The sequence below is a fragment of the Parasteatoda tepidariorum genome, chromosome 2 (genome assembly GCF_043381705.1).
Source record: "Parasteatoda tepidariorum isolate YZ-2023 chromosome 2, CAS_Ptep_4.0, whole genome shotgun sequence".
Lineage (NCBI taxonomy): Eukaryota > Metazoa > Arthropoda > Arachnida > Araneae > Theridiidae > Parasteatoda > Parasteatoda tepidariorum.
The window spans coordinates 1,639,783-1,667,039 of record NC_092205.1 but is presented as its reverse complement, the minus strand read 5'-3'; the positions used below and the strand labels follow the sequence as shown (position 1 = coordinate 1,667,039).

Here is a 27,257-nt window from a genome sequence, read left to right as displayed (position 1 = left end):
CAGTTTTTCCTGCGGGGGATGGTGTTTACCAACAGGATAATGCACCATGTCATAAGGGTCGAATCGTCATGGATTGGTTCGAGGAAAATTCCAGTGACTTTCAAGTCATGTCTTGGCCCCCAAATTCACCTGACCTTAATCCAGTAGAGCATTTGTGGTCCTACTTGGAAAACTAAATTCGTGCTGCTACGCTACCCCCTCGCAATGTGAGGAAATTGCAGGACCAGTTGGTGAGCGCTTGATACCAGATACCTCAGACTACCTATCAGCACCTTGTGGAATCAATGCCACGGCGGGTGCTAGCAGTTTTGAGGGTTAAAGGTGGTCCTACTTGTTATTAGCAGGGTGTCGTTATGTAATGGCTCTGCGATGTATATATCAGGGATCTGTCCAGACATTTTGTGAAAGGTCCATTTTTATAAAATTGTGAAAAAATTACTCGTAATTTGTAAATATAAAATAAACGTTAGGTCGCATTCTTTCAACCAGGTTCCGCTTTTGTGAATTTGTACAAATAGGGTCCGTTATTGCAAAAAAAAACTTTTTCAAGGAGTTTTTAAATTGTAAAGACATACTAGATCTTGCTCAACACTGTGAAATTATAATTAAAAAAATTTAATTTTAAAAAATAAACAGCAATTGCAGCTACTAAATTAGCGATGCAACATATGAATATTTGGTATTTAGCCTATACTGCTGAACGCAGAATATTAATTTCGGATGAATAAAGGAAAAAGCGTCTGCCGAAGACAAAATTTAGTTGGCTTACATCTGTCTTTCTCCCCCCCCCCTTCCTGGGAAGGGTTTATTCGATTAACAAAACAATAATGAAGATAAAAAAATTTATGAAGGGTCCGATTAAAAGATAAATTATTTTGTGAAGGGTTCGTTATTAAGTTAAAATATTTTATGAAGGGTCCGTTTTTATGAAAAGATATTTTGTGAAGGGTCCGTTAACAATGAAAATTGAAACGATGAACGATAAAATGAAAATTTTAAAACAGATCCTCTGAGATTCTGACCTCGTTGGGAACTTCAAAAACTTTGCCGAATTTCGAGACTCGATTTTTCCCTCTTTTTATTTTCTCTGTAGCCTACTCTATCTGAAATTATTCAATATTTGTAAATGTTTGTTTTCTTTCTCAAAAAAAAACTTTTGCTAATTAGGACTGCATCTCAAAGAGAGAATCAACGATGAAATTAAATGTCATAGTGAAGATGATCCTCGATTTCAGCTGATGATCGTCCACCCGTTTGATTGTTCCAAGTATTTTCTATGCAGGGATGGTGTTGCTCTACTAGAGGTTTGTCCAATGGGCTTGCATTTTAACGACGCTCTCCAATTATGTGATTATCCCGAAAAAGTTAACTGTGGTAAGTTAGTCTAAATAAAGCTTGTTTTTCTCTATGAATTTTAGCTGTGTAAAAACATATACACAAGGTGTGTTCATTAAGTAATGAGACTGATATATTTTTCATTCGAATTACATATTACAACAAATTACAATTCAATATTGCTTCCTTTAAAATAGTACTCTTGGGAAACTATATGGAGTCGATGATGGTTCTTCCGCTCTTAATAACACTACTAGAATAATCTTTATCGGGTTGGTGACATTTTAAGTAATTTCCAGTGTCCCAAAATGGCGTCCCTTGAAATGAATTTTCAATTTCGAGAAGAGGAATAAAAAGACTCGAGTCAGGTGAGTAAAGAGGTCGGATAATCCTAGAAATGAGTTTATTACCCATTTATTGTCACGATTTGCTGTTTGATCTCACAGTCATGATCCTTTTCTGTAGTTCTAATTCATTTTATTTCTCGAAATACGATAAAAAATTCGTCCCGCAGTGGACTGATCGTTAAGTCACGGTTCCCAGCAGATCACCGAAGTCAAGCATCACTGGCTGCGGTCAGTGTGCGGGTGGTTGACCACTTGGATCAGCCTGCGTAGGGACCGAGTGTGTGCGGTATGGGTCCTCGTTAAACTGTTCTACCGTAAAGTGCTCGACTTCACGTGCAGGTCGCCGGCGTACCGAAGCGGGGGTGCCATCCCCTCTGCAGAGGATCAAAATTGCGATGGCATGTCTTCGGATCGTCCTCAGGGATGTTTCCCAGACCGTCGCCAATAGCCAGTTGTTCAGCTCTAGTGCGACGTAAATGAACAAGAACAACAACAACAACGATAAAAAAATTCAATTGTTCTCCGTGCATTACAACCGCAATCAATGATCTGAAAACTCAAAACATTTATTAAACATTTTAATTGGTTCATGCAGTTGAAGTGCTGCAAGATTTATCGTCCATCGACTCTCTTCTTTCTGAAAATGCCATCAAAAAACTATTCACTGTGTCTCCGTAGACCTGCTGGAGTTTTTCAAAAGTTTTAATGAACCCTATCAGAATCAAAAATTGACAGCTTACCGTTCTTCCATATTAATGTCACTCATTTTTTGAACGAACGAAAAAAAAATTTCACAAGAAAAATGACTGCTGAGAGTTACCAAGGTAGCAGAGAAACGTCAATTTTACGTCAAAATACGTATATTTCACCATTAAATTTTACGAAGTGTTCGTAAAATTTACGAAAAACTGAAACGTCGAATTATAGCAAAAAATGGTTATCCAAAAAGCGTAAAATTTTATGTAAACAAATTCGTTTCTTTTACGAATATTTTACCAAACACTTTTTACTAGGTAAGAATGAGTACTTTATTTTTACATATTATTTACATCAACAGTATGTAAAAATGTACGTAAGTTGAAACGGCACATTTAAAAAAAAAAAAGTGGTTTTTCAAAAAACAGGAAATTTGTGTAAACAAATTCGAACCGAAATTTAAATGATAAATTTGCTTCGTCCATAATGCATAAAATACTCAGAACCATTTTTACTAAATCTAAATAGTAAATATTCTTACATCAATCTTTCGTCGTTGTTGTTTCCCATCCCCACTGGTCTAGCTCCGCTAGACCAGGTCCATGAGTCCATTCACCCTCAGGAAATAAAAAAGCAAGACCGGGTAGCGCAGAAAATCCTCCTTTTCAAAATCCACGCAGCTAAGGAGGTGGGCCGGGCTGGCTGCATTGGAGAAACATTTGTTGCCGGTGGGATAGACCTTTCGCTGCTATTCATACCTCATGCACTTTATGTGACCATTGATGAATCTAGTGAACGCGGTCTGATCGCCTCTATTACCTCTGAAGGGCAAAGCACGACCCGGCTTATCCCCAGAGTGCCAGATATGTACTGGGGGAGTATTCCAGTACTAGCTGGACACCTTTCTTTCTAATGGAGTGAATTTCCGAGGTTGTGAGTGCCAAACTTTCCGGCAGAAGCTCATTTGTGCCAAGTTTTGCCAGCGAGTCAGAGATCTCATTCCCGTATATATAGACCAACGTGGGACGGAGTCCACTGCAAATAAATATCCCGCTTCACGGAAAGTTTACTGAGCAGTTGTAGAATTGCCGTACCACCCCTATCGCCCACTCTGGGGCATGCACTTAAATATTGGATAGAGCTTCTACTATCCATTAGGATCCAGATAGGGTCTAGCAGCGAATCCTCTTCAATCGCGTGCAGTCTTGCCTCAATAGCAAGGAGCTCCGATCGGAAAACAGAACAAGAATCCGGGTTTCTCATTTTAATGTTGATATCGCCATCAAGTCTCTTGATGTCGACTCCACTTCCAGTACGACTCAGGTCGTCCCTGCTACCATTTGTATAAACGCAAAGGCCCTCCACTAGGATGTTGTTAATTATTTGAGAGCCAGTTGTAGCAATTCAGGAACGTCTGAAGTTTTATTTGTGCTTAATGCCAAATCCAGACTAAAGTGTACTCTTGGAAACCCACGTGAGGGGTCAACGCAAGTCTTAAGGGAATGTTGTTCGACATCCTGGTAGACTGTATTTAGGGAAATTGCACGTGGAAAAGGGCTATCTCTTCCTAGTCTCTGATTATTGGTCCAGTATAGGAGGTAGTCAGTTGTTCTGTGCTGGGCACCATAACTAAGTAGTTTGCTAAAATATTTCACTAGACAATTCTCTCTTCTCATATTTAATAACAGAAGGTCTGCTTCAAATAACACAATTTCACCAGGGCAGGAATGTCGCAAACCTATAATTATGCGTCCCGCACTCTGNTTGTATAAACGCAGAGGCCCTCCACTAGGATGTTGTTAATTATTTGAGAGCCAGTTGTTGTAGCAATTCAGTAACGTCTGAAGTTTTATTTGTGCTTAATGCCAAATCCAGACTGAAGTGTACTCTTGGAAACCCACGTGAGGGGTCAACGCAAGTCTTAAGGGAATGTTGTTCGACATCCTGGTAGACTGTATTTAGGGAAATTGCACATGAAAAAGGGTTATCTCTTCCTAGTCTCTGATTATTGGTCCAGTATAGGAGGTAGTCAGTTGTTCTGTGCTGGGCACCATAACTAAGTAGTTTGCTAAAATATTTCACTAGACAATTCTCTCTTCTCATATTTAATAACAGAAGGTCTGCTTCAAATAACACAATTTCACCAGGGCAGGAATGTCGCAAACCTATAATTATGCGTCCCGCACTCTGCTGAACTCGATCAAGTCTTCGAAGATTGGAGGCTGACGCACAAGAATAAATTTATTGACCATACTCTAATATAGGTCACCGATGTATGTTGTCCTTAGCGTGGTCGTGTCTGCACCCCAGTCACGGCCAGAGATGTTTTTAAGGATGTTCAGTCGCTTTCTACTCTTGGCCACCAGGGCCTCAATATGTTTGTTGCAAGTAAATTCTGTGTCCAGTACAAAACCCAGATATCTAGGGAGCTTTTCATAAGTGAGAGGAATACCTCTCAGAGATATCTGGGGATAATAGTTATAAATATGCTTATTGGTGGTGAAAAAGCTTGTCACTGATTTGGAAACATTGAATGTTAGTTTATGTTCTGCAACAAAATCCTGGACTCTTGCAAGTGAATCTTTCGTAAAATATACGATAGCATTCTTACCGAAGGGTAGTTGGTAGGAACATTATTTACGTCGCACTAGAGCTGCCCAATGGGCTATCAGCGACGTTCTGGGAAACATCCCTGAAGGATGAGCCGAAGACATGCTATCGCCATTTTGAGCCTCTGCAGAGGGGATGGCTCCCTTGCCTTGTAGCCCGATGACCTGCGTGCGAAGTCGAGCACTTTACGGTATAGAACAGTTTAACGAGGACCCATACCGCACACCGGTTCCTACGCAGGCGGATCAAAGTGGTCACCCACCCGCTTACTGACCTCAGCCAGTCATGCTTGACTTCGGTGTTCTACTGGGAATCGTGTCCTTACGATCAGTTCACTGCGGGAAGGGTAGTTGGTAAAATCCATTCCGTTAATAATGCATAAAATATATCAGAGCTTTTTTTTACCAAATATCTCTATCATTCCGTCAATATTGCGTAAAATTTACTCATAAAGTGTATTGACTTTACCAATTTTTCAGAAATTTACGCATCATGTTACATGGGTACCAAACTCTCGTTTGTTCTGAACATGAGTCCTCTACTACCTTTCCAAGTTTGGTGAATCTGTATCGAACGTTACGTCTTTATTTAATTTAAACACCTCTTTTATACCTTATTTTAAAATTTCTCTACATTTATTAAATTTTTGTGTATTAAATGTATGAGAAAGTTGCGTGATTGGGGAAAATTTTAAATATCTTGAATTTCCTTGAACAACAGCATGATACAGTTCAGCTTTTAATCTTTATTTGGATGAAATGCTTTGATGCTTAGTCGAACCCACTGGAAAAGACAACAAATAACGAAAGTACATTGGAATCATTTTAGCTTTATTATGTGTGTCAGTCTTACAATTTTGAGCATGATTTTGTATTGCTGTTTATTTGCCCCGTACGAAAAACAAATACAAGTGTGAAGTAATTGTTGAAAGTTTCCAACTGACATTTTAATGTGTGATGAATGAATGGGCGGCCTCAAAGTTTATGTGTTCACAATAGGAAATGAAAATGATGCTTCATTTCTTGCCCAATTAGCGAAAGCTCAAATCTTTGTCATTCATTTAAACTCTTTGCCTCACAGCGTTTGCAGTTTGACGTTTTAATTTGTTGCTAAAAAGAAATTTTCTAAGGTATAGTTCGTTCACCAGCAGTTGGAACTTAGCACGTAAAGATTACGAAATAAATATTTTTGTCATACGATTGCCAAATAGCAGCCTTGTTCAGGATTGTTCACATCCTTCTCCCAAAAATAGCGAAATAGTATTGTCGGCGGATACTACGTGATGAAGGCGGAGCCAAGTGCCAACTCCTAGTGAACGAACTATAACTCGTTGGATATTTGTTGACAAATGCACTTTTGATTGACTAAAGAGAACAACAACGCGAATAAAACACAAATCAAGTACAGAAATGAACCTTTTCCGTACTTGAATAGTATTTTATTCACGCCGTTTTTCAATCTAGTCTAGGTTGTACAAAGTATAACCTATGCTTTTGGTACCTTCATTTACTCCGAGAGCACTCAAAAATTGTCACTTCTCTGAGATCTGCGAAATTTAAAGTTTTGCTAAAATAAAACACTGTTGTATTGTTGAATAAGAACCAAAAAATAAGTTTTTCCCATTGAAATTTCAATTTCTTTTCTTCAAAAATGTCACTTGATACTTTCTTCCATTAATATCTTTAATTGATTATAAGTAAAAAACCTAATTAATTAACTAGAATAATGAAATGGTAAATATTTAGTTTGAGAATCAAATCATTTTATATTTAAAATTGAAGTTTGAAATTGTCTGACGCTAGTTATTACAGTTTAGTTATGCTCAGGTATAAGAAAAGTTTTTAAAAAAATTGTTTTCATTTGCTTTAGATCGTGATCAAGGAATCGTTGAATGCTCAGCTGAAGATGGGACACACCATCTGCCTCATCCATCAAATTGTGAGAAATTTTATAGCTGTCATAATGGGATTCCACATCTTAAAAACTGTCTCCTCGGATTACATTTCAACGCAAGGCTGCAAGTCTGTGATTATCCCTATAGAGCAGGATGTGGCAAAAGTGTGTTGCATTATTTAATTTAAATTTATGTTTGTTAATTTATGTCACTGAAGCCAATACCTCCTAGATGGAAGAAAGCCGAAGGACGCAAAACGAAGACTCATACAGTTAGGCCCAGATTTGCTGATCACTTCTGACGAAGCTTCTCTTTTTCCCTTCTGTTTCTCGACACTTTTTCGTTACTCTTCTACTAATTTTTTACTTTCTACAAATTATTATTATTTTTTTTTTGTCTAGATTAAATGTTCTAAAATTGTGTAAAAATGCTTAATATATTTATTTGTTTTCAGAAATGATTAACAATAAATCAATTCTAACAAAAATAACTGTTGTGTGAATGAAAAAAAATATATTTTTAAGCATTAAATATCAGTTTTATTTTATAAATTGGAAAATTTTATCTAACTTTTTGTTATAAAATGTATGGATTAAAAACAAAGAAATATATTTTTAAAGGGATTTTACACATTTATTATTATTATAGTTTTGACATAAAACTAAGAAAGGGGTCTAATTTTTATAATATGATACTTACATTTTTAGTAGATGATTATTTTGGATTTTAATGATTATGTTTTGCATGTTATTAGAACTAGAGCATACGAAATAAAATAGAAATTGTTTATAAACAATGACATAAAATGAGNCAGTTCAATTTCAAAAATAATTATTGACAGACAAACTAACTCGTCTTCAAGGTATACTTTTGAAGTGAAATGAAAAAATTTTCAAGCTTAAAAAATATTTTCCATATCTGTCATATATTTTATGTAATTTTGAATACAAGCAAACAGTAAAGAAAATTCATCTTCGGTATTTTGTCGGGGACAAAATTTGGAAGTTAAGTATTTTCACCCCATTCCTGGAGAGTGGCAAACTATGAAAAATTTCCCATCCTTTACAAACGGCTACTCGATTTAACTACCATTGAGGGTTCATTGCGAACTTATCTTTTTCATGAATGGTTTCTTATTTGACAGATACGCTCTTACGTTTGACATCTCCCAAAAAGCTTTATTCCTGGCACTTACTCTACTTTGTCTTACTTTTTTTTATGTATATTTTCTTCATGTTGAAAATAAATAATTAATAAACACTTTTAATACACTTGAGTCCGTCGACGTATATAATTTGGGACACTAAGGAGTTATTTTTTCCTGTTAATCACACTATACTTTTCTACGGTGTCCATATATCTAGTGTCTAAGCTGTTAAAACATTAATATGAAATAATATATGTTAATATCTTTATGTTTATATCTTTATTTTTATTTCTTTACTGATATGTTTATATCTTTTCAAAATGCAGTTTCTAAAACTTCCTTTCTGCATTTACTAAAAAAGAACCGCTGATTTGAAAATGTATTTAAAGAACAACGAAAAAATATCAAGCAATGTTTTCAAAATGAACATCAATGACGTAACAACAGTCTGGGGACAGACACACTAGAAATACATTTTAATTGTATTTCTAGTGTGACATTGCGGCTGAAAGCATCGGCCGACACACTTGATATTTAATTTTGAAATAGGGTGAGGTTAAATTTCTGGTTTCTTTAGCAGAAAGCAGCCAATCCTATGTCCTCCTCTCCTTCTACATCGTGTTTTATTACTCCCTAAATAGAATGTTTCCTTTCGTTCATTTTCTGAGACACATTTTAATCCTATTTATTTAATGAACCATTAATTAATGAAAGTTTTTTTTTTCAGTTCGGTTATCAGAATCGCGAGATGAAGTGATTGCAAACGAACTCATTGGGTGCTTAACAGGCAGAGATGGCAAGTTTTTCATTCCAAATCCACATCACTGCTCAGAGTACACTGTCTGTGACAACGGACGACACATCACATTTCATAACAAAAAGTGCTCTTCTGGATTGCATTTCAATGTATTCAACAGAACCTGTGATCTTCCTCACAGAGCTAAATGTACTGCTGAAAGTAAGGGATGCTTCTTTTAAAATATTCCACGTATTGACAAAGGGGTTAATATTTATGTGAGTGTACAAAATGGAACACCTTAATAATTTCGATCTCTCGAGAACGGATATTACGCTTATTCATTATAGAAGGTGGACATGTGAGGTACATTTTCTGAGGAACTGAATTGAATGAGATTAAAGGAGTTACAATGGTTTTCTTCTTAGTAAGTATAAATCAAAATCATTACATTTTGCAACAAAAATTCTTTCAACTTTTAAAATATTACCTCTTTTGACTCATGTTTAGTCTCATTCGATGAAAAGATAATATATATATAGGGAAAAGTACCTCATTTGTCTGTCTAGCAATGTAAGATGTGTAAATAAGTGCAAGTACAAAATTGTTCTTTTTGCATTTAAAACGCTTATAACTTCTAAATTATTAAGTTGAACGTCTTGGAATTCATCTCATTCAATTCAGAAAAATTACACGTTCAGATAGTCTCTAGGTAGCAAGTGTGTTCTGAAGTACATTAAAATGCCTTTGATTCGTAAAAAAATTGGAAATCATATCTCACTTGCTTAGATTACACTATCAGGTGCGTAAATTGGTAAAAGTACACATTTGTACTTGTCGTATATAAAACCCTTATATCTTCTAAACTATTAGTCCAATCATCTCTGGTTTGGATTTATTAAATTAATTCCTATTAAAAAAATATATCGAAGCCAATACCTCACTCGCCTGCCTCGAAGTTTCAATTCCTCCCCCCTCCCCACCTCAAACTACCGCATTTCCCTCAAAATAGAGTAATGCGTACAGAGGAATGTTTTCAAGGATCCTTCATACTCATATAACAAAACTTTCTATGAAAAAAAAAGTCTCGGGTGTAAAATTTTTTCGACGAAAAAGTTTAATTCTAGAGGAATCGAAGCAAAAACGTTTTGAAACTCATATGAAACTCATTTATCCTGAAATATTTCCATGCAAAACTCGTCAGTAGCTCGGTTCTCATCCGACTAATTAAAAATTTAATACCTTGCATATTATTAATATTATTTTTTTAAGTAAGATGAAATTTGAGTAGACATTATTTTTTTGAAATAAATGGTACCTTGATTAATGGAAAATGATGCGAAATTTAGACAATACTATGGTAATTGTGTATTCATAATAACCCTTTGGAATTAATATATACATGCTTTTGTAATGTTTTAGCAAATCAGAAGAAAATTCGCGAATATGGATTTCGAAGAAATGCAGTAATAAAAGTTGTAAAAAAGTTTTCAACTTCATGGGCGCAGATCAATGTAAAATACACTGTCATTTCTAAAGTTTTCAGATAAAACTTTTGCGAACATGTTCTCGAAATTTTATCGAATGGCATCCAAGTTTCTTGTAACGGATGGTCATTTCTTACGATATAAAAATCGTAATTTCAAAAAGTTCATTTTCATAGTAGGGTAAATAATGTATGAATTTTTTAAATGATGCCTTAACGATTACAGTTTATGGTTAAAAAAAAATGAACTTCAAAATAGGTAGTGTCAAAAATTAAGAATTCTGTTGGAACTAAACATGGGCAGTAGGCAAGACTAATTAGGGAAGTTCTGGGTTTTGATAAAAGCTGGAAAAGTCTTGACTTGGGGAGAAAATTGAAATATTCGTCAATGGTTTTCGAGTGAATCACTAATGAAAAAGGGCATCCGAGCTCTTCCATAAATGTTCGGGAGTAGAAATTCGGTTGCTACGAAATATATTATAATAGCAAATAATTTGGGTACTTCAAGAAGAAGAAGACCTCCCATACCCTCACATGCGACCTATGATGTCAGCTAATCTTTATCAGCAAAATGGTGTATTACAGCTGAGCTAAGTTTCTCTACCTAAGTTAGAATGTTAATTAAAGATAAGTTAATTAAATAGAGAATCGTATCGTATATCGAATGAGTTGAAATATAATCCTTTCTCGTCTTTTATTTAACTTAGATTTATAATTTGTTTATGTATTTTATTGTAACCGTGATTTTATTGTTCTGTGTGCGATGCGTAATTAGTTTGTTTATGTTTGAAATGGCTTCGTGCCTCTCTTTGTGTCAAATCTCTGTGTCAATATATAGAGAAAGAATTAAAATCTTTAAGAAAGATTCGTTGTGAAAGAAATTAGAATGTGTCACTTAGGAGAATGGACTCGAGATTGAATGGAAAGGACAGTTGCTAACGTAAACAAATGTCACTTTTCAGCAACCCATCAGGATGGAGATACCCACACTTCGCCACTTACAGGGAATCTCATTGTTAATAAAAAAATTCACTGGGATATATTTTTGGAAGAGTTTTGCTGAATGAAATTCCTTGTTTGTCTGAATCATAAATAAACACAAGTAAATAGAATAAACAGACAATTGGAGAGACTCTAAATCACTTTTCTTGACAAAATTAAGTAACCTTATAAAAAATATACATATTAATGTGTATTTTTAAAATTCTCAACATAAGTGGGGGGGGGATATTTAAAATGGTGGTTTCGAATTGACATTTATTCAAAATAATAATAATAATAATAAAATACGATTCACTACAAAGTGAAGAAAATTGTGATCACAGCAAGACGATCACAGGCAAAATGGTTGTTGTCTAATTTTATTGTGTTTTCATCTTGGACATCTTTAACTGTTAATCCTGAACATAATTTCGCAGACATATTTAAATGCAGTTCAGACACATTCTGTTCTTTCGATGACTGAACTGACAATCGAGATCAATATTAACATTTTCGGATGGGTACAATGGTGTTTAATGGAGATTGTAAGCTGCATCATACATCCGTTTCGGATTCATAAGTTCATACACGAAATATGACTTAAAAGCTTGGCTCTTTTTCGATTTTACATGAATGGTGAATGAATCATTCATATTGTGTGGAAGACAGTCTACAGTCTTGTGCAAGTTATTGGGTACCTTGACAATGGTGTCTTGAGATATTTATCCACTTTTAGATGCACCTGGATAATTTTTTTTTTTAAATTTTCCGCACATGCGCTGTATAAAGCAACTACTTCAATTACTCTTATCTGTCGCAGTTTTTATTATTATTATTTTAATTTTAAAGCAATAATTTCGTTATCAGTTTAAAATTGATTCAAACGCTTTGTGTAATTTTTTTTAAATATTTAAGCTATAGCAAAAGTGGCACTAGACCTAGTATATATTTCGGACATTTACCAAAGGTCTGGTCATACTAGGTCTGGTTAAGTGCCACTGCCCGGTATACCCTACACTGCTGTTTTTTTAAAGTCAAGTGCCATTGCCCGGTATATATTTGCCCGATACTCCAAACACTGATGTTTGTTCGAATCTATCGTCAGTAAGTATTAAAATATCGAATAAATGTAATTATATCCACGAATAAATTAATATCAAATCGGATGTAATAAATATTTCGGACAGTCATCAAAGCGACTAATTTGATTGTCAACATTCACCGGTGAAAGTCAACAACCACCGATTTCGGTCATTCACAGTAACATGCACATCATTTACATAATAACCTCATCAAGACGATTATTTCATACTTTGCCTAAATAGCATCCGGCATTTCATAAAATAAAAATAATTGTTTTTGTTGGCGATGATCTCGTAAGGCGATAAAGAATCATGCATAGTACAGGTAAGGAAGATATTAACCTCGAAGGAAAAGTGGATGAATACCCCCAGGAACCCTTGACAATGGATCCTTTTATCCCTAACTGGTGATCAACACCCAGTTCTCGTATTTGCATGAAAGGGGTTCGGAGAGTCACCATTCGCTCTTCGGTAGGCTTCAATTCTGTCAACCACTTTGGTACTTTTGTGAGGGACGGGCTTCATGTTTGCGTTTGCGAACGGAATCTTTCCGTTTGTGTGTAACGCTTAAGGTATTCCCGTCTACGCTCTTTGGCTTTTTCAACCTCATTAAGTTTAGGTCTTGGCATCGTTTTTTTCTTGCTTCAACTCTATACCCTTTGAAAACCGTGTTAATCAGTTTGGGACCCTCTTTATTTGTGATATTCACCTGAATTAGTATTGAAAACGATCCAGTTTGAACTGTAGGTCAGAATTTCTGATTCTTAATTAAAGCAATAAAAACAAAAATATCGTTCAAATTATGAAATTCTCTTTTATTCACAACTCAAGAAATATTTATGGGATTTCTCTGGACCCATATCTCAAAAATAAACTCACCAACTTAATGCATAACTAAATTAAAAGTGAAAATAAAGGAAGGAATTCTAAAAAAAATTATCAAACACCAGCGGTCGCCAAAGCAAGGCATAAGCGCTGTTTACTATTACTCTTGATTATTGTAGTTGAAAAGTGAGAACGCCATGAAATCCAAATTAAGACCCATTTTGCTAACGGTTAAAAAATGTAATGTATAGGATGACAAATGTAGCGAACAACAAGACGGGTGTGGGAGGAAATCGAGGTGTGTGTTGTGAAAGATGATTATTCGAAATAATTTTCACGCACTCCAATTTTTTACTTGTTTTCATGGTAACATTTCAAAAGATTATCAAGTTTTATCATATTGGATGCCATTTCAATGAAGATTTAAAAAAGAAATTTATACTTAATGGCATTATATATTTCTAAAGGTATTATATAGCGACCCGTTAAGATGTTTCTTGAAGTGACTGATTTATTAATTTTCAAGCCAATTATGCAAAAAATAAATACATATATTTTATCATCTTCCTCGATCAAATAGGATTTTAATTTAAAATAATAGTATTTTTAATTGATTTGGTAGCCTGAATTTGAAAGTATATGCATAAGAAAAGTATATGCACAACAGAAATTGACATTTTTTCGGACCATAAAAAAAGCTATATTTCAAAATACTATTTTAATGAACGTTTTGTTTATTGTTCATTAGCAATGAATAATCACTACAACCTGATTCTTACGCCGACAACGAATTAATTGTTGTCCCCACTTCTCTACGTAGTAAAGAAGTGGGGAATGGTAATCCGAATTTGAAATATCTGACTTCTTTGAAATTCAATTTCTCGGGAACTATTCAGCCGATTTTGCTCAGATTTTGTATTTTGTCATAAAAATTATATTTTTTAAAATGATGCAGGAAATTGTATACCTTACAATTAAAAATATTTTTAAACTATTATTAAATAAAATAATAATAAATGATATATATTTAATAAAGATTATTTTTTACATGGAATTATCTTTGGACAAACGAATTTTAGAATTGTAGGCAAAAATGTTTCACTCAAAAAGTTTTTTGACATATAGCGAAATACGCAAAAAGTAAAATTAACATTAAAGGGTCAAAACTTTAGACCTCTCTTCTGTGATTTCGTAGCTTAAAATATCGCCTGCACTTATTAATTAGCATCTTTGAAGTCACCCCCTTTAACCATTAAGATTGGGTATTAGAACGTGAAGATCCGATCATTAGATCACAAGTTATTCAGGGTAGTAATTATTTTGCGCACTGTAAATATAGAACAGCAAGGAAATGACTTCTTGCTTTAATATATTTAATACTATGGTGTTCCCATCTACAGAATCATTTACGATTATTTTAAAAATCATCGACTGGCATTCCTCAAGACAAGACCTTTTCTGTGGTAAGACTTTTATCAACATCTAGAACTGGTATTGGGGATACTTCTCTTGTAAGTAAAGTAATGTACTCCAGCAAAAGCCAGTTGTGAGTCAGGGGCAGTTGCTCCGGGTTCCCACATCAGAGGTAGCCCCCAAATAGAATAGAAAGTTTATTTTACGTTTCATTCTTTTATGAATTTTTCTTAATCAAAATATCAGTGCAGTGTAAAATCCGTCAGTTTTATGTTAGCTTCTTCATTAATCTATCGTATGAACACTATCTACAATTCCTAAATCCATGACTTTCTAGGGAAGAATTCGGCTAAATTTGTCCAATCAGAAGCTTGTATTTTTACATATCGCAAAATGTGATGCGTTTACAAAAATACAAACTTCTGATTTGCTTAATTGAATCAACGTCACTGCGTAAATTTAGCTGAATTCCGGCCTAATGTCAACAAGGATATGAATTTTTCACAGGTAGATGACAAAGTTAACAATCAGAAAACTGCATTTGGCATGATGGGCATAGAATTGTCAGAAAATCAGTAAAACGGACAGAACGATATTTCGTCTAACCATTGGAGGGGAAGGGACTTTATAGCTATTTGTGGTTGTAGTCAATTTTCTTGTTATCTATAATGCAGTGAAAATTTAAGTATCTCCATAAAGTTTGGTTCTTCATTACTGAAGTAGTGAAGCAGGGAAGCCCCCAAAGAAGTTTTTACCCCTGACCCCAATTAGGCTAAGTCGGGCCCTGGTCACGGGGGTCATTGAGGTTCATTCCGATTGATTCATTCGATTTGATTCATTTCGAGACGCTACGGCATGACTGTTACATTTTGATCTGTTTTAACCTCAATCTAGACCTGTGTTAACCTTTCCTTCCAAGCTTCAAAGACAAGCCATCGATCTATACCTGGGTCGTTTACAAACCGCCACTGCATGGGTTTGAACTCCATTAATGTACAAAGACAGTTCCTTTGACTAGTTTAAGTATTACATACATTCCAATAAAAGTTACTTAGGTTTGTGTCTTATCAAATCGTATAAAAAATTAAACATCAATTGAAAAATTGAATTTTCAAATTGAAATGTAATTCCCGTTAACTTCCATGTAGGTGAAGAACAGTCTACCAATAAGCAAGACGGGCCAGATGTTCCGAGTCCATACTGTCCAACCGTAGATGGGAAGGAACAAATATTCTTTCATCATCCGTCCAACTGCTCCGAATACTACATGTGTGCTCACGGACGCGCCTTCAAATTCGCCTGCCCAGCGAGACTTCATTTTAATCTTAAAGGGAAATGTTGTGATTATGAATGGCTAGCTCAATGCCCAACTGGTAAAAACAATTCTTTTTTTTTTATGTTTTCAATAGTAGCAAAAGAAAGTGCAAAATGCATTCTTACTTGATGGTTATTTATTTCCCTTCAGTTGGAAACATTCTATTATTTTAGATATCAGCGGTAAATCTTGTAATCTATTTTTGTCGTATAATGGCCGAAATAGTGGTGAGAGATTAGCACCAATTTGTTGTGAAATCTTTTAGCCACAAAATGATACACATATTATATGTATACAGGTTCTAAAATTAATAAAATCGGACAGTGAGTAATCAGCAAGATGCAACTGTTTTGCCCCTTTTACATGCTGTTCGTCTTAATTCCGAATAGTTGACTTAAAAATCCTTTAATAGAGTAGTATTACTAGAAAATAAGCACTCTAGTGTTCTCTTTCTGTGTGTTTATTACTTCCCAACATGGACGCTTCACTACCGAGGTATACACAGAGCCTTGTAAAAACATTTCGGTTTTTTCACAATAATTAATCCAAAACTATTTTATTTTGTTTAACTCGAGGAAGCATTCACGCTCTTTTCTTCATTATCACATGGAGAAGGGGAAGAGCAGCTTCTAATGGCAACAAGTACCCTGGGGCAGAAGACTGAATTTGCGCCATTACCTGCTGGCCTTAGCTGAAGTTATGAAAATCAGAATCGAACCTCTGAATGGAGAAACAACCAGAGATTAAAAAGGAATTTGGTCTGGCTGATAAAATGAAGATCATTTCCCAATCAGTGGAGTATTCATCTCTAAGACTTTGTGTCAGCCCAATTGAGGGCTTACCTGGAGTTCACTTTCACACTGAATTTCTGTCCCACACAAACAAAAACTCAGATGTCACTGAATACTTAAGACAGCTGGCTCTCGAGGTCGTAAATGGTATTCCGAGTGAAGCCATTTTAATATACACGGATGAGTTGAATCACACAGGGAGCGGTACCTTTATAGAGAATCTCTCTGTCCGGCTTTTTCAAGACGCAACCCAGATAACTGTTCAGTCCTCGGAAGTGAATTAATTGCTATAGACAAGGGATTAAAGGCCTTTCTCCATAGTACAGACTCTAGCGATGTATGTATCCTTACTGATAGCTGAAGCTCCCTTCAACACTTGCAGGATTGGAGTCGTGTGGATGACCTTTTAGCATTCAAATTATCAATAAGCTTAAAATTATAGAAAAATATAGGGATGTCCACGTTCAATGGATCCCCTCCCATGTTAACGTCCCTGGAAATGAAGTCGCAGATAACTTAACAAAAAGAGGCTGCTCTGAGTTGGCGACCATTGATTATGCTCTTCAAGAGACTTTCTCTTTAATAAAATATAAAGATACGAAAGCCTGGCTGGCCCCTCCCGGGATTAGTAGGAAATTTCCAGGGGGCTCTTTGGAGTTCAAAGGAGACAGAAAAAACATCAAAGGGCAGTCTCGAGACTTATAAGTGGGCACCTGAAATACATGACTTTTGTATCCGGCCAAAAGGTCTACCAGACTTGCACGAAGTGTTACCGGCTTCCCCTGGACTTATCCTCGATTGTCTGGGGTTAGCTCAGGAAGATGTACATGCAAGTCCACTTCTGATGCTGGACTTTGCTAGGGTAAACGGTCTCATGGATCTGATCTAGCTGTAGCTAGATCCTGAAGGCCTGAAGGATTGGACTCAACAACAATGCCTTTTTCTATCTCGAACCAGGGGCCCTATCACCAGATCACGGAATCTAATTCCGATCGAAATGAAGCTCTCGTGACGTCATAAATCCGTGAATGTCAGTTAGGCCGTATTACGAGCTCTTGATTCCGATCGGAACTAAATTCCAATGCGAAATAATTACGAATCCGGCAGGTTTAAGACTAAGCGAAATCTAGATTCCGATAAGAGTTTGTTTATTTTAGTGATCAAAATGGCGCTGTTTTCTGTCAGTACTACCGATTAAAGTTTATTACCGATAAAAGCAATCTTAAAAAAAATGATTTAGTAGTTTTTCTGATAATTTTATAATTTTATTGATAATTTGATAATTTTAAGTTAATTTTATTTAAAATAGGCTATTTTTATATCTTTCATAAAAATAATTGTATTTCGATGCTTAAACTGCGGCTTATTTTGTTTTACGGATTGAGTTAAAAAGAAGAGTTTTTCGTTATATTCAGAAAGATGTACTTTATCCATTTCATAATTTTATAACCGTCGTCGAGCAGCTGACCTAATTTTGTGTTTACGACTATACTGATGTTCATCAACTCCGTAGTCTTGTAATTTTAAATCCAATTCAGAAGACAAGGAGAGTCTTGTAACAAGTATTGAGTGAAATTTACCTCCGTGGGGGACTTTTTGATGGAATTAACCCTCATTTCCGTTACATGGGGAGGAAAACCACGAAAACATCCCACGGTTAGCTTGACCTCAAAGAGACTCCAGATCTTCTGAGCCACAACGGCAAGGCCTGACTGATACTAAAAAATGATTGCTTATAAAAAAATAATTTCATTGAGATAATGTTGAACATTTAGTTGAAATTCTATTATCGCCAATCAATCTGAAAAACATTTTCGTGGTTTTTCCTTGTGAATAACGCAAAATTTGATAAATTTACTTTCAACTTAATCATGGTTAAAATAAATTATTTTTATAACTTTTTTAAACATTGTTTTCCGCCGATACTTAAATTGCGAGTTACTTTGATTTTGGGGATGAGTTAAAAATATAAATACAAAAAATATAAAGAGCATCACGTTATATTCACAAATACAATTAGCTATCTGTCAAAGATACAGCAAAATGATTCATTATATAAAAAAATTCATTACGGTTCCTGAACATTAAGCGTCAAGCAATCTGAGAGATATTTTCGTGATTTCCCTTTACGTGTAACGCAAAATATGATTGTTTTCTTTTAAGAAAAAAATGATAAAATAAAAATTTTGAAAAAAACATTCATAAAGGCAGCAATGCTTAAATATTTACATACATTATGAGTTATTTTATATTTCTTCCTTGTTAAAACAAAACAAAATGAAGAGCATTTGATTGAGAGCAATTCATTAGCAGGGTAGATAGTCTTTTGCGGACATAAAGAAATGATTTGGCAGATTTCTTGATAATAAATGCTACGAATAATTATTTTGATGAAAAAGATTTTTTATTTTAATTCTCATAGGAAAATTTAACAAATTTACGGTTACATGACTTATATTTTTTTAAAAAATGTGTCATATAAAGCATTTTTAATTATAACAATCGATTTTAAAACAATAATAGTAAACTAATAAAATTCAAAGGGTTTTAGTTTTTAACTCGTTCTGTTAAATCATATATTTAAATATAAAAAAATGCTAATATATATGTCGGTAAGGGCTCCTTTATTTAAATCTGTATTGTTTTCTAGGTATTCCACAGTCATTGTTTGCTGGCGAATATTAATTTTTGTACGTGAAGCCATTTGAAAATACTACGTTGTAATTTTACTCTACACTACTCCCTATACTTCAAATAAACACACACTTGGCTTAGAACACACAAAATTGTTGAAAATGTATGAATTTTTAGACTTTCAGTTCTAAGTTAATGCGATTTTAGCTCGCATAGAAGAGGAGAAAACAAACATATCGTTGCCAGATTAATAAATTAGAATTATAGTAATTTTCTAATTGGTCAAAATTGGTCCCGCCTACAAACTTCAATTTCACCGGAATCGTACGAAATGGCGATTTTGATTCTGGATTCCGATATGCTCATCATGTTATGGCAAAGTTGGTTTTACGAAATTGGCAATCCGATGAAAGCTAGTTTCCGAGCGGAATAAATTTCGGTGAGTTGGTAATAAGGCCTCAGGAAGGCGCAACTTAACAAAGAAACACAATTTTTATTCTCCCAATTAAATGAAGTCAATTCATAATATTTAGTGTGACAAATACTATCTATCTCACATCTTTAATGTAAAAATCCACCCATGAGTGGATACGAAAATCAAGATTAAAACCACCTTCATTTTCGCACGTCTCGAGTCTACATTCTCATCAAAAGAAGTGACAACTTCAAGGACAAAACCCGGTCAAATCGAAGACTGTGGAATTTTTTTATAGCACCTACCCACTAAAGAAAAGGATGGAAAAACGTCTGTTGCTGTGTGACGATGTCACCATTTTATTTTGATGCTGACGGTAAACAGCTGATTCAAACAGCTTATATTTGACTCTTCATATTCAAGTTTTGTACCCGACCCAAAATACAAAGGCGAGCATCCATCTTCGGAACAGCCACATTCTATGTAAGAAGAAAAGTGAGTACACTCCTCATTCTTGAAGCTACAAAGAAGATTGAGGTTTCTATCGGAAACGAGTTATGTGGCATCACCTATCACTCGTTGCCTTGAATCTAGCTATCTTTTTCGTAACAACAAGATTAAAATCTAACTCGGCTAAAACGGTTGATTAACCTGACGGAAATTGAACTCAAACGCGACATCCGTCTACCACTGAGGATGTCTTGCATCAGCACTGTGGTGGCTGAACGTAAAATATTCAAATAAACTGCAGTTTATTTGAATATTTGACGATAAGCATGCCTATCGCTAGAATTCGAGCCTATGGCTGAACTCTTGAACATTCATGTGTGTCTTGCGTCAGCACTGTGGTGGCTGAACAACAAATATTCAAATAAACTGCCTATCGCTGGAATTCGAGCCTATGACTGAATAACTCTTGAACATTGTGTGTGACTAAACTCTCAAACTCAGACCATCGCTTAAATGTTCGCTAAATGAAACAAACGTTGAACATTTTAAAATGAACTATCAAAATGCCTGGAAATTGATGACCAGCTGAACAATGCCCGGAAATTATAGTTTGAAAATGGTGTGTCGACGAAAGAAGAACCTATTTTGAAAACTTTGCACCAATCTCACCCATGAATGCTTTCAATATTTTCTTCTTAAAGAAAGTAAAAGATAATAATAAATAAACTTTTAAATCTGACTTGAAAATAAGAAAGACAGTACTATAGGGATACTTTTACATTTCGTAAATGTGCTGCCGTTCATGAAAATAATATAATATGTTAAATGATTTCTATCAAATGAGCCCAGTCAAATTAGATTTTTTTTCTAAAAAAAATAGCCGTGTTTCAAATTATTTTCCAAAAGTTGGAAATGATTTTATGTCACTTTGGGCATATCAAATAAGAATTATATGATTTTGTGACGGTTTCTAAAGTGAGATAAACGTTTGAGAGCCAAAAAAACCACGACATTTTTAGCACTTTTTAGCTCTTGCTTTATAAATAGGTGACTGTGTGCAAAAAATTACAAACTTCCTAAAACCGTAAGAAATATAAAAAAAACTTCCGATGTACGTTTATGAGGCGATGCTTCACGCATAATTTTACCTTTTAATTGAGTTTTCTGTAATTGATAACTTCTAAACAATCGTGAGCCGTCACTAAATTTGAAAAACTTAATATCACAACATAGGTAAAGCGCAAGGATTGCCAAATTTTGAATGTTATACCTTATTTAGGTGTCTAAAATATCATCGTTTATTATTTTTTGAATAGCTTGCATGTATGCTCCAAATTCGTTTGTTGTTTGCTTCGTTGAAAAATTAAACTGAAAGAACATATATTATATTGCAAATATTACAAGTATAATAATATTGTATGGCGCTCTTTATCAAGTTTATATAGGGGAGAGAAAAAAAGTGTATTAACCCGGAAGACTCCCGACACATTTCATCCTCTAGCGCCACCTGTGCTTAGATTTATATGATTATCCATCCATAACTTCTAAAGGGTTTATCACATAGAATATTTTATTGAATGCAAAATTAAAGATCAGTAAATTCTGCTTCGAACGATATATTTACATATTAAATTTCGTTTACTGGTTTCGTTAAAATCAATCATCCAATAAGAGTAAAATATTTTGTTTTACTTGAAAAAACGTTACGTTTACTTTTAAACGGTGGTAATCCGAAAATGCCCATTCAAATGAAAAATAAAAGTTACGAAAATTAAAAACCATTTAAATCTGCATTCAGGGAGTACATAATTTTAACATATTGTTTATTCCTACACATAGATGCATGCTAGAGGAACGAAAAAAAAAAAATTTGAAAAAAAGACGCATTGCTCATTTTTGCGGTCTTTATTCGAAAAATAAAATGCATTTATTATTTGCTCCTCTCACAAAATCTGACTTTTTTTAAGGAATTATGGCCCACTTCTGTAAACCAACGAATTTGCATTTATTAATTTATTTGAGTTTCAACTGTTACTAAAATTGAGTGTCGGTGTTTTGTCAAGCATGTATTGAAAAGTTTACTGAAATCTATATAAGTTGGTGAAAGAGAAGCAACTGCTGCTCAGTCAAGGATATTTTAAGAGAAAGGTGGTTCATAGAGAAAGAGAAGCAAACAAGAAATTGAGACAAGGAACAACAATGAATACTGTTAGAGAAAATTGTTAGGAAAGGCGTGTTTTACGCAGCGCTATAGTAGATCGAACAGAGAATGAACATCATCGTTCCAGTCACAGAAATTTCTTTTAAATTTACGTTATTTTATTTGTTGACAGTCGAAATTTTGTATTGTAGGGTATAAATTTTTTACATCAATTTACAGAATGTAATTTTACAGGGCAATATAAAAAATTTCACCAAAATCGCTCAAATAATTCCTCAGGAAACGAATTTTTAAAAAGTCGTATTTTTAAAATTTAATTTCTCAGAAACTATTTGACCGATATCGTTCAAATTTTGCATTTTTCCTCATAAAATCGCATTCTTAAGAACGGTGTAGAAAATTGTATACTTACTATTCAAAAAAATTTTTAACTCATCTTTAAAAAAAATTAAAAATAATAAATATTTACTAAATTTTTTTTGTGTGCATGGAATTGTCTTTGGATAAAACTTTGAACCCTATCCTGATCAAACTATTGAGGCCATATTTCCCACATTTCCACTGTATTTTGGGGCCAGAAATTTGAATCCGTCGAAATCAAGTTTATTCTGAGAAATTACGTTTCTGAGTCTGATTTCGTAACTTAAAATATCGTCTGTACTCATTAATTAGCATATTTGTGGTGATTCTTCAAATAATAAAGATTGTGTCCTAGAATGTCAAGATCCAATTTTTATGTCAAAAGTTATTCGGGGTGGTCCGTTATTATTTATTTATTTATTAATTTTTTTGTTTATTTTCCTATTTTTTGCAACTATACTCTTTTTTTTTGTTATAACTTTTGCACCTAACATATTTTATTCTAAGTGGCATTTACGGTTCACGGGCGTTTATGAATAGGTACAGAATTTTTTTTTAGGGGAAGTAAAAACATTTTGCCCATATAGGATTCCGTCCAAACCAGTTAACAGAGGGATAGACCGTTCGCCTTCCAATCAGGTGAACTGGTTTCTAATCCCAGCGAACTAATCCCAGCCGGGGGCGGAATTCGCATCGAATAGGTCGATGCGATTTCCGCCCCCGGCTAGCGCCGACCACAGTGCTGATGTCAAATATCTTCAGTGGAAGACGGATCACGGGTTCCCTTGTCGTCAAACTAGCAGCCGGGAGGTTTTAATCTCCATGTAACGCAAATGCGGATTAGTTCTATCAAAAAGTCCTTCATTAAGTCAAATTTCTCTCAATACTTGATCCAGGAGTTCTCTTTGTCTTCTGGATCGGGGTCAAAATTATAAGGCTACGGAGTCTAACATTACAGTGGTACACCCAAAATTGGATCTGCTGTTCAACGAGGGTTAGAAAAAAAAGCAGTTAATCAAGTATCATTGATATTTTGTTTTATGTGAAATTTTCCGCATGATGCACGCCTTTTAGATGCTAAAAAGGCAAAAAGAAAGTTCTCTCAGTGAAATTCACTTCTCCCTCTTAATTTCATTTTTGAGAGCACTGGAGACAAAACAGTGGCAGTATTTTTTCCACTGTAGAGTGATTTTTCTTTTTATAAAAAAATTTACTCTTTTGATTAAATATTAAAAAAAATTAAATTTTGTTTTATTTTTCTTTTTTAGGTAACGGAGAAAAGAAGCAAAGATATTTGTAAAGAGCATCGAAATGCTACCGGAGTGGATATCAATTTCGATTATTTCTTAAATTTAATGAGTTGTAAATAAATATTCAAAAATATAACTATTTTCATCCTTTTAATTGTATGTGTATTTTTAAGTTTTTGGCCTCATTTCTTTAATCTTAATAACAATATTAAGTTATAATAACTAATTTTATACATTATACTTAAATGATCATTTACATTCTATCCATTACTAAAACAATAAAAACATCAACCCCTCTATAATCTGTACTGCAACTTTTAACAGCCCAACCCCACAATTGCTTCAATCATTGTTTTGTTCCATGATGATAAACAAATCCCTAAATAAGATAAATTTTTAATTGGATCAACCCTAAAATGTTTTATTGTAATTAATATTTATTTGACTTTGTTAATTCAATTCCTGATTCATTTGAGATTAACCCAATCACTTTGCGCCATACTTTATCTAAGATTTTGTTTCGGAAATTCCTCTTTAATTTTTGGTTACCAACAAAACTCGTTACATTTTTTTCTCCCAAAAAGATTTATTAAAAATAGTGCGAAAGGTTTATTCCTGATAATAATGTTTTATAATTTAATAATAATTTTAATTGAACATGTTGACTGTACACAGTTTCACACAACGCTTGATGATATAACTCAAACACTTTATTTTTTAAATGAATATAAAATATACACATTACTTACTCTTTTAATAATTGTAAAACGGTTAACAAGTTTAGATGATTATTTAAATATCTTTATCATGTAGTCAGTATGTCTTTAGCATCAATTAATTGAGAATATAACTAAGATCAGAACCATGATAATAGCATATGCTATTGTATATAGAATATTATATATAGAATTTTTTAGTATTCTATATAGAATACTGAGAAAGGATGATAAATGGCAGCTATATATACCTTTGAATTAAGAATGACAACCAAATAAGTTGTGGGAGAAAGAGTATTATATATATATATATANTGTTTTTATTTTAGTATTATATATATATATATATATATATATATATTGATAGATAAAGTTCCACCCTGATTATGCGTCACATAGTAGTCAAGTACTTAGATATGCGGCAATTTTGTTTTACTAGTTTTATGTTTTTTTACTTCTTTTTTAAAATTAATTTTCAAATTAATAATTCAAATTAAATTCAAATTAATTTTTCTTACCATATCACATATCACTCTGTTTCCAACCATGGACAGGACGGGGTGCTTGACTTCCGCACTACAGTATCTATATTTTTTTTCTTCTGTAATATCATTGTATTTTTAAAAATGTAAGAGTGAAATGTATAATATAAAAACATTTACAGCTCTTTTAATGAAAGATTTAGTATTTTAAGACTAGGTACCGAGTGTTGTGCCACGCCTTCCCTTAAATAAATATTGAATGGATAACTATACAGCTTTTCCAAAAAGTACGCTATTTGTGAAATAAAGTTGTTCTCGCATTTTCTAAGATAGAATTGATTGCTTCGTAGATTCTTCTTCTAATGAATATGTAGCGAAGTATAAGAATCTAAATTCTACTTCTTTAGAAAGAAGGATTCTTTTCGTTTGATATATTATTTTACAGCTATTATTTATTTCATATCACAGTTGCTTATGCTTATTATGACTGTCATTCATACATATTTTCAGAATCCTTGCAAAAGATGAAGACAAATACTATATACACCAGGGGTTAAAAACAAGTGAAAAAAAAAAGTTTCATTGGCCTATTATTATTGCAGTCGCTTTAAGTGCGAATTTAAATCATTCAAAATCAGTAATTTTGTGTGGGGAGACTGGAAAGCATTTACTTTATATGCTAAGAACTGCATTTAAGTCTCGTCTCAAAATAGATTCTTTTTAACCCTCTTCTTGCTTTCAATTGGCCAGAAATCCCTACTATATTTACATAATTAAGAGATACTACCTTAAGTTATTCTTTCGTAACCTCAAGTATATATTTTTGTATTTTCAGAAGTATATATTTATCAACCTAAGGTGCGACATTTTACACTTCAGGCTTTTATAGCTCAACCGAAAGCTGTTTTTATCTTTACATTTTTTCAATAGTAGAGATCTTCATTTATCAACCCGAAGTTTTAAATATTACACCTTTGGCAGTAATTGCTCTCTGATTGTTCAGCTATAAAAGAAAGTTTCATAATTCTCTTCTGTAATTTCAATAGATTGAATTAAATCATCTTGAAATGACACTTATCCGAAATCTTTGATTAAAAGAATTATTTGTGGGAACTCATATTTTCATAAGATAGTTGTCTAAGGTGCTTGAATTTTTAAAGCTATAAAACTGCAAATTTAAATAATTAGTCAGATGAAAATTTAAAAATATTTCTTTTCTTTCTTTTTTTTTTTTTTACAAACCAACGAAATATTTTAAATACTGATTCCGTCTACCATTTGAAACTTGAAATAATTGAAAAAAATATGAATTAGTAAAAAAGTCATATTTACAATAATAGTGGCGGGTTTTAAAATATTAGAAATTGTTTTTTTTTTTTTCACGATTTAAATTAACTGGATGAAACTAATTTTCTTTTTTAGATAAATGGCACTCCACTTCTGCCATTTCTATTCAATCCTCTTAGCTAAAAAGCATGACAGGTACCACAGCCACAAAATGAAATGCACTGAAGAAAGTACTACCATTAACAACATTTACAGAAATTCAAATATATAATTCCAATCCTGTTATGAAATTTGAACACTTTTTATTTTCCTATACATCTTTCATTATGGTACTTGTAAGTTTGATAATTAGATTTTCTTTCTTTTTTTTCTCACAAATCTTTAAACTCAATAAACCATATTTTTAAATTTCTTGTCAAACTTCATGAAACTAATAGCTTTTTCATAAATTTTTGACTCTGATTCTGAAAAGGACTTCCGTTATTGTCAATCACATCAGAGTTCCTTAAAAATTAGTTATTTTAATATTTTTTTAATCAATGTAATCAAGAATCAACAATCGTTTAATAACATAAAATTTTAAAGTTATGTACTAATTTTTATGCATTTTTTACACTCAATCGAATAAAACTAATCGCAAGCTGATAAGGAGCATTTGTTTTAAAGTTGTGAGCAATTTTATGCCGGGAAAACATCTAAGAGAGAATGATTTGAAATAATGCTTTTAATAGAAGTTGAGTAAAATATTTCCTATGTAACTTATAATACCGATATACCGATGAGAATAAAACTAATTGTTAGTTGCTACAAACATTTGTTTAAATATAAAAACATATCTCATAGG

The 27,257-nt window shown here is 33.5% G+C and overlaps 1 protein-coding gene across 1 annotated transcript in view; it reads left to right on the top strand.

Moving 5' to 3' along the window:
• Nucleotides 1–24,082, top strand: part of LOC107454564 (peritrophin-44) — a 33,441-nt gene extending 9,359 nt beyond the window's left edge. Inside the window, exons 3-7 of the mRNA XM_016071794.3 lie at nt 1,168–1,374; nt 6,858–7,046; nt 8,757–8,987; nt 15,701–15,925; nt 23,947–24,082. Of these exons, the coding sequence (XP_015927280.1) occupies nt 1,168–1,374; nt 6,858–7,046; nt 8,757–8,987; nt 15,701–15,925; nt 23,947–23,978 (884 nt within the window). The 3' untranslated portion in view covers nt 23,979–24,082. The remainder of the gene's footprint in view (nt 1–1,167; nt 1,375–6,857; nt 7,047–8,756; nt 8,988–15,700; nt 15,926–23,946) is intronic.
• Nucleotides 24,083–27,257: the final 3,175 nt, after the last annotated feature.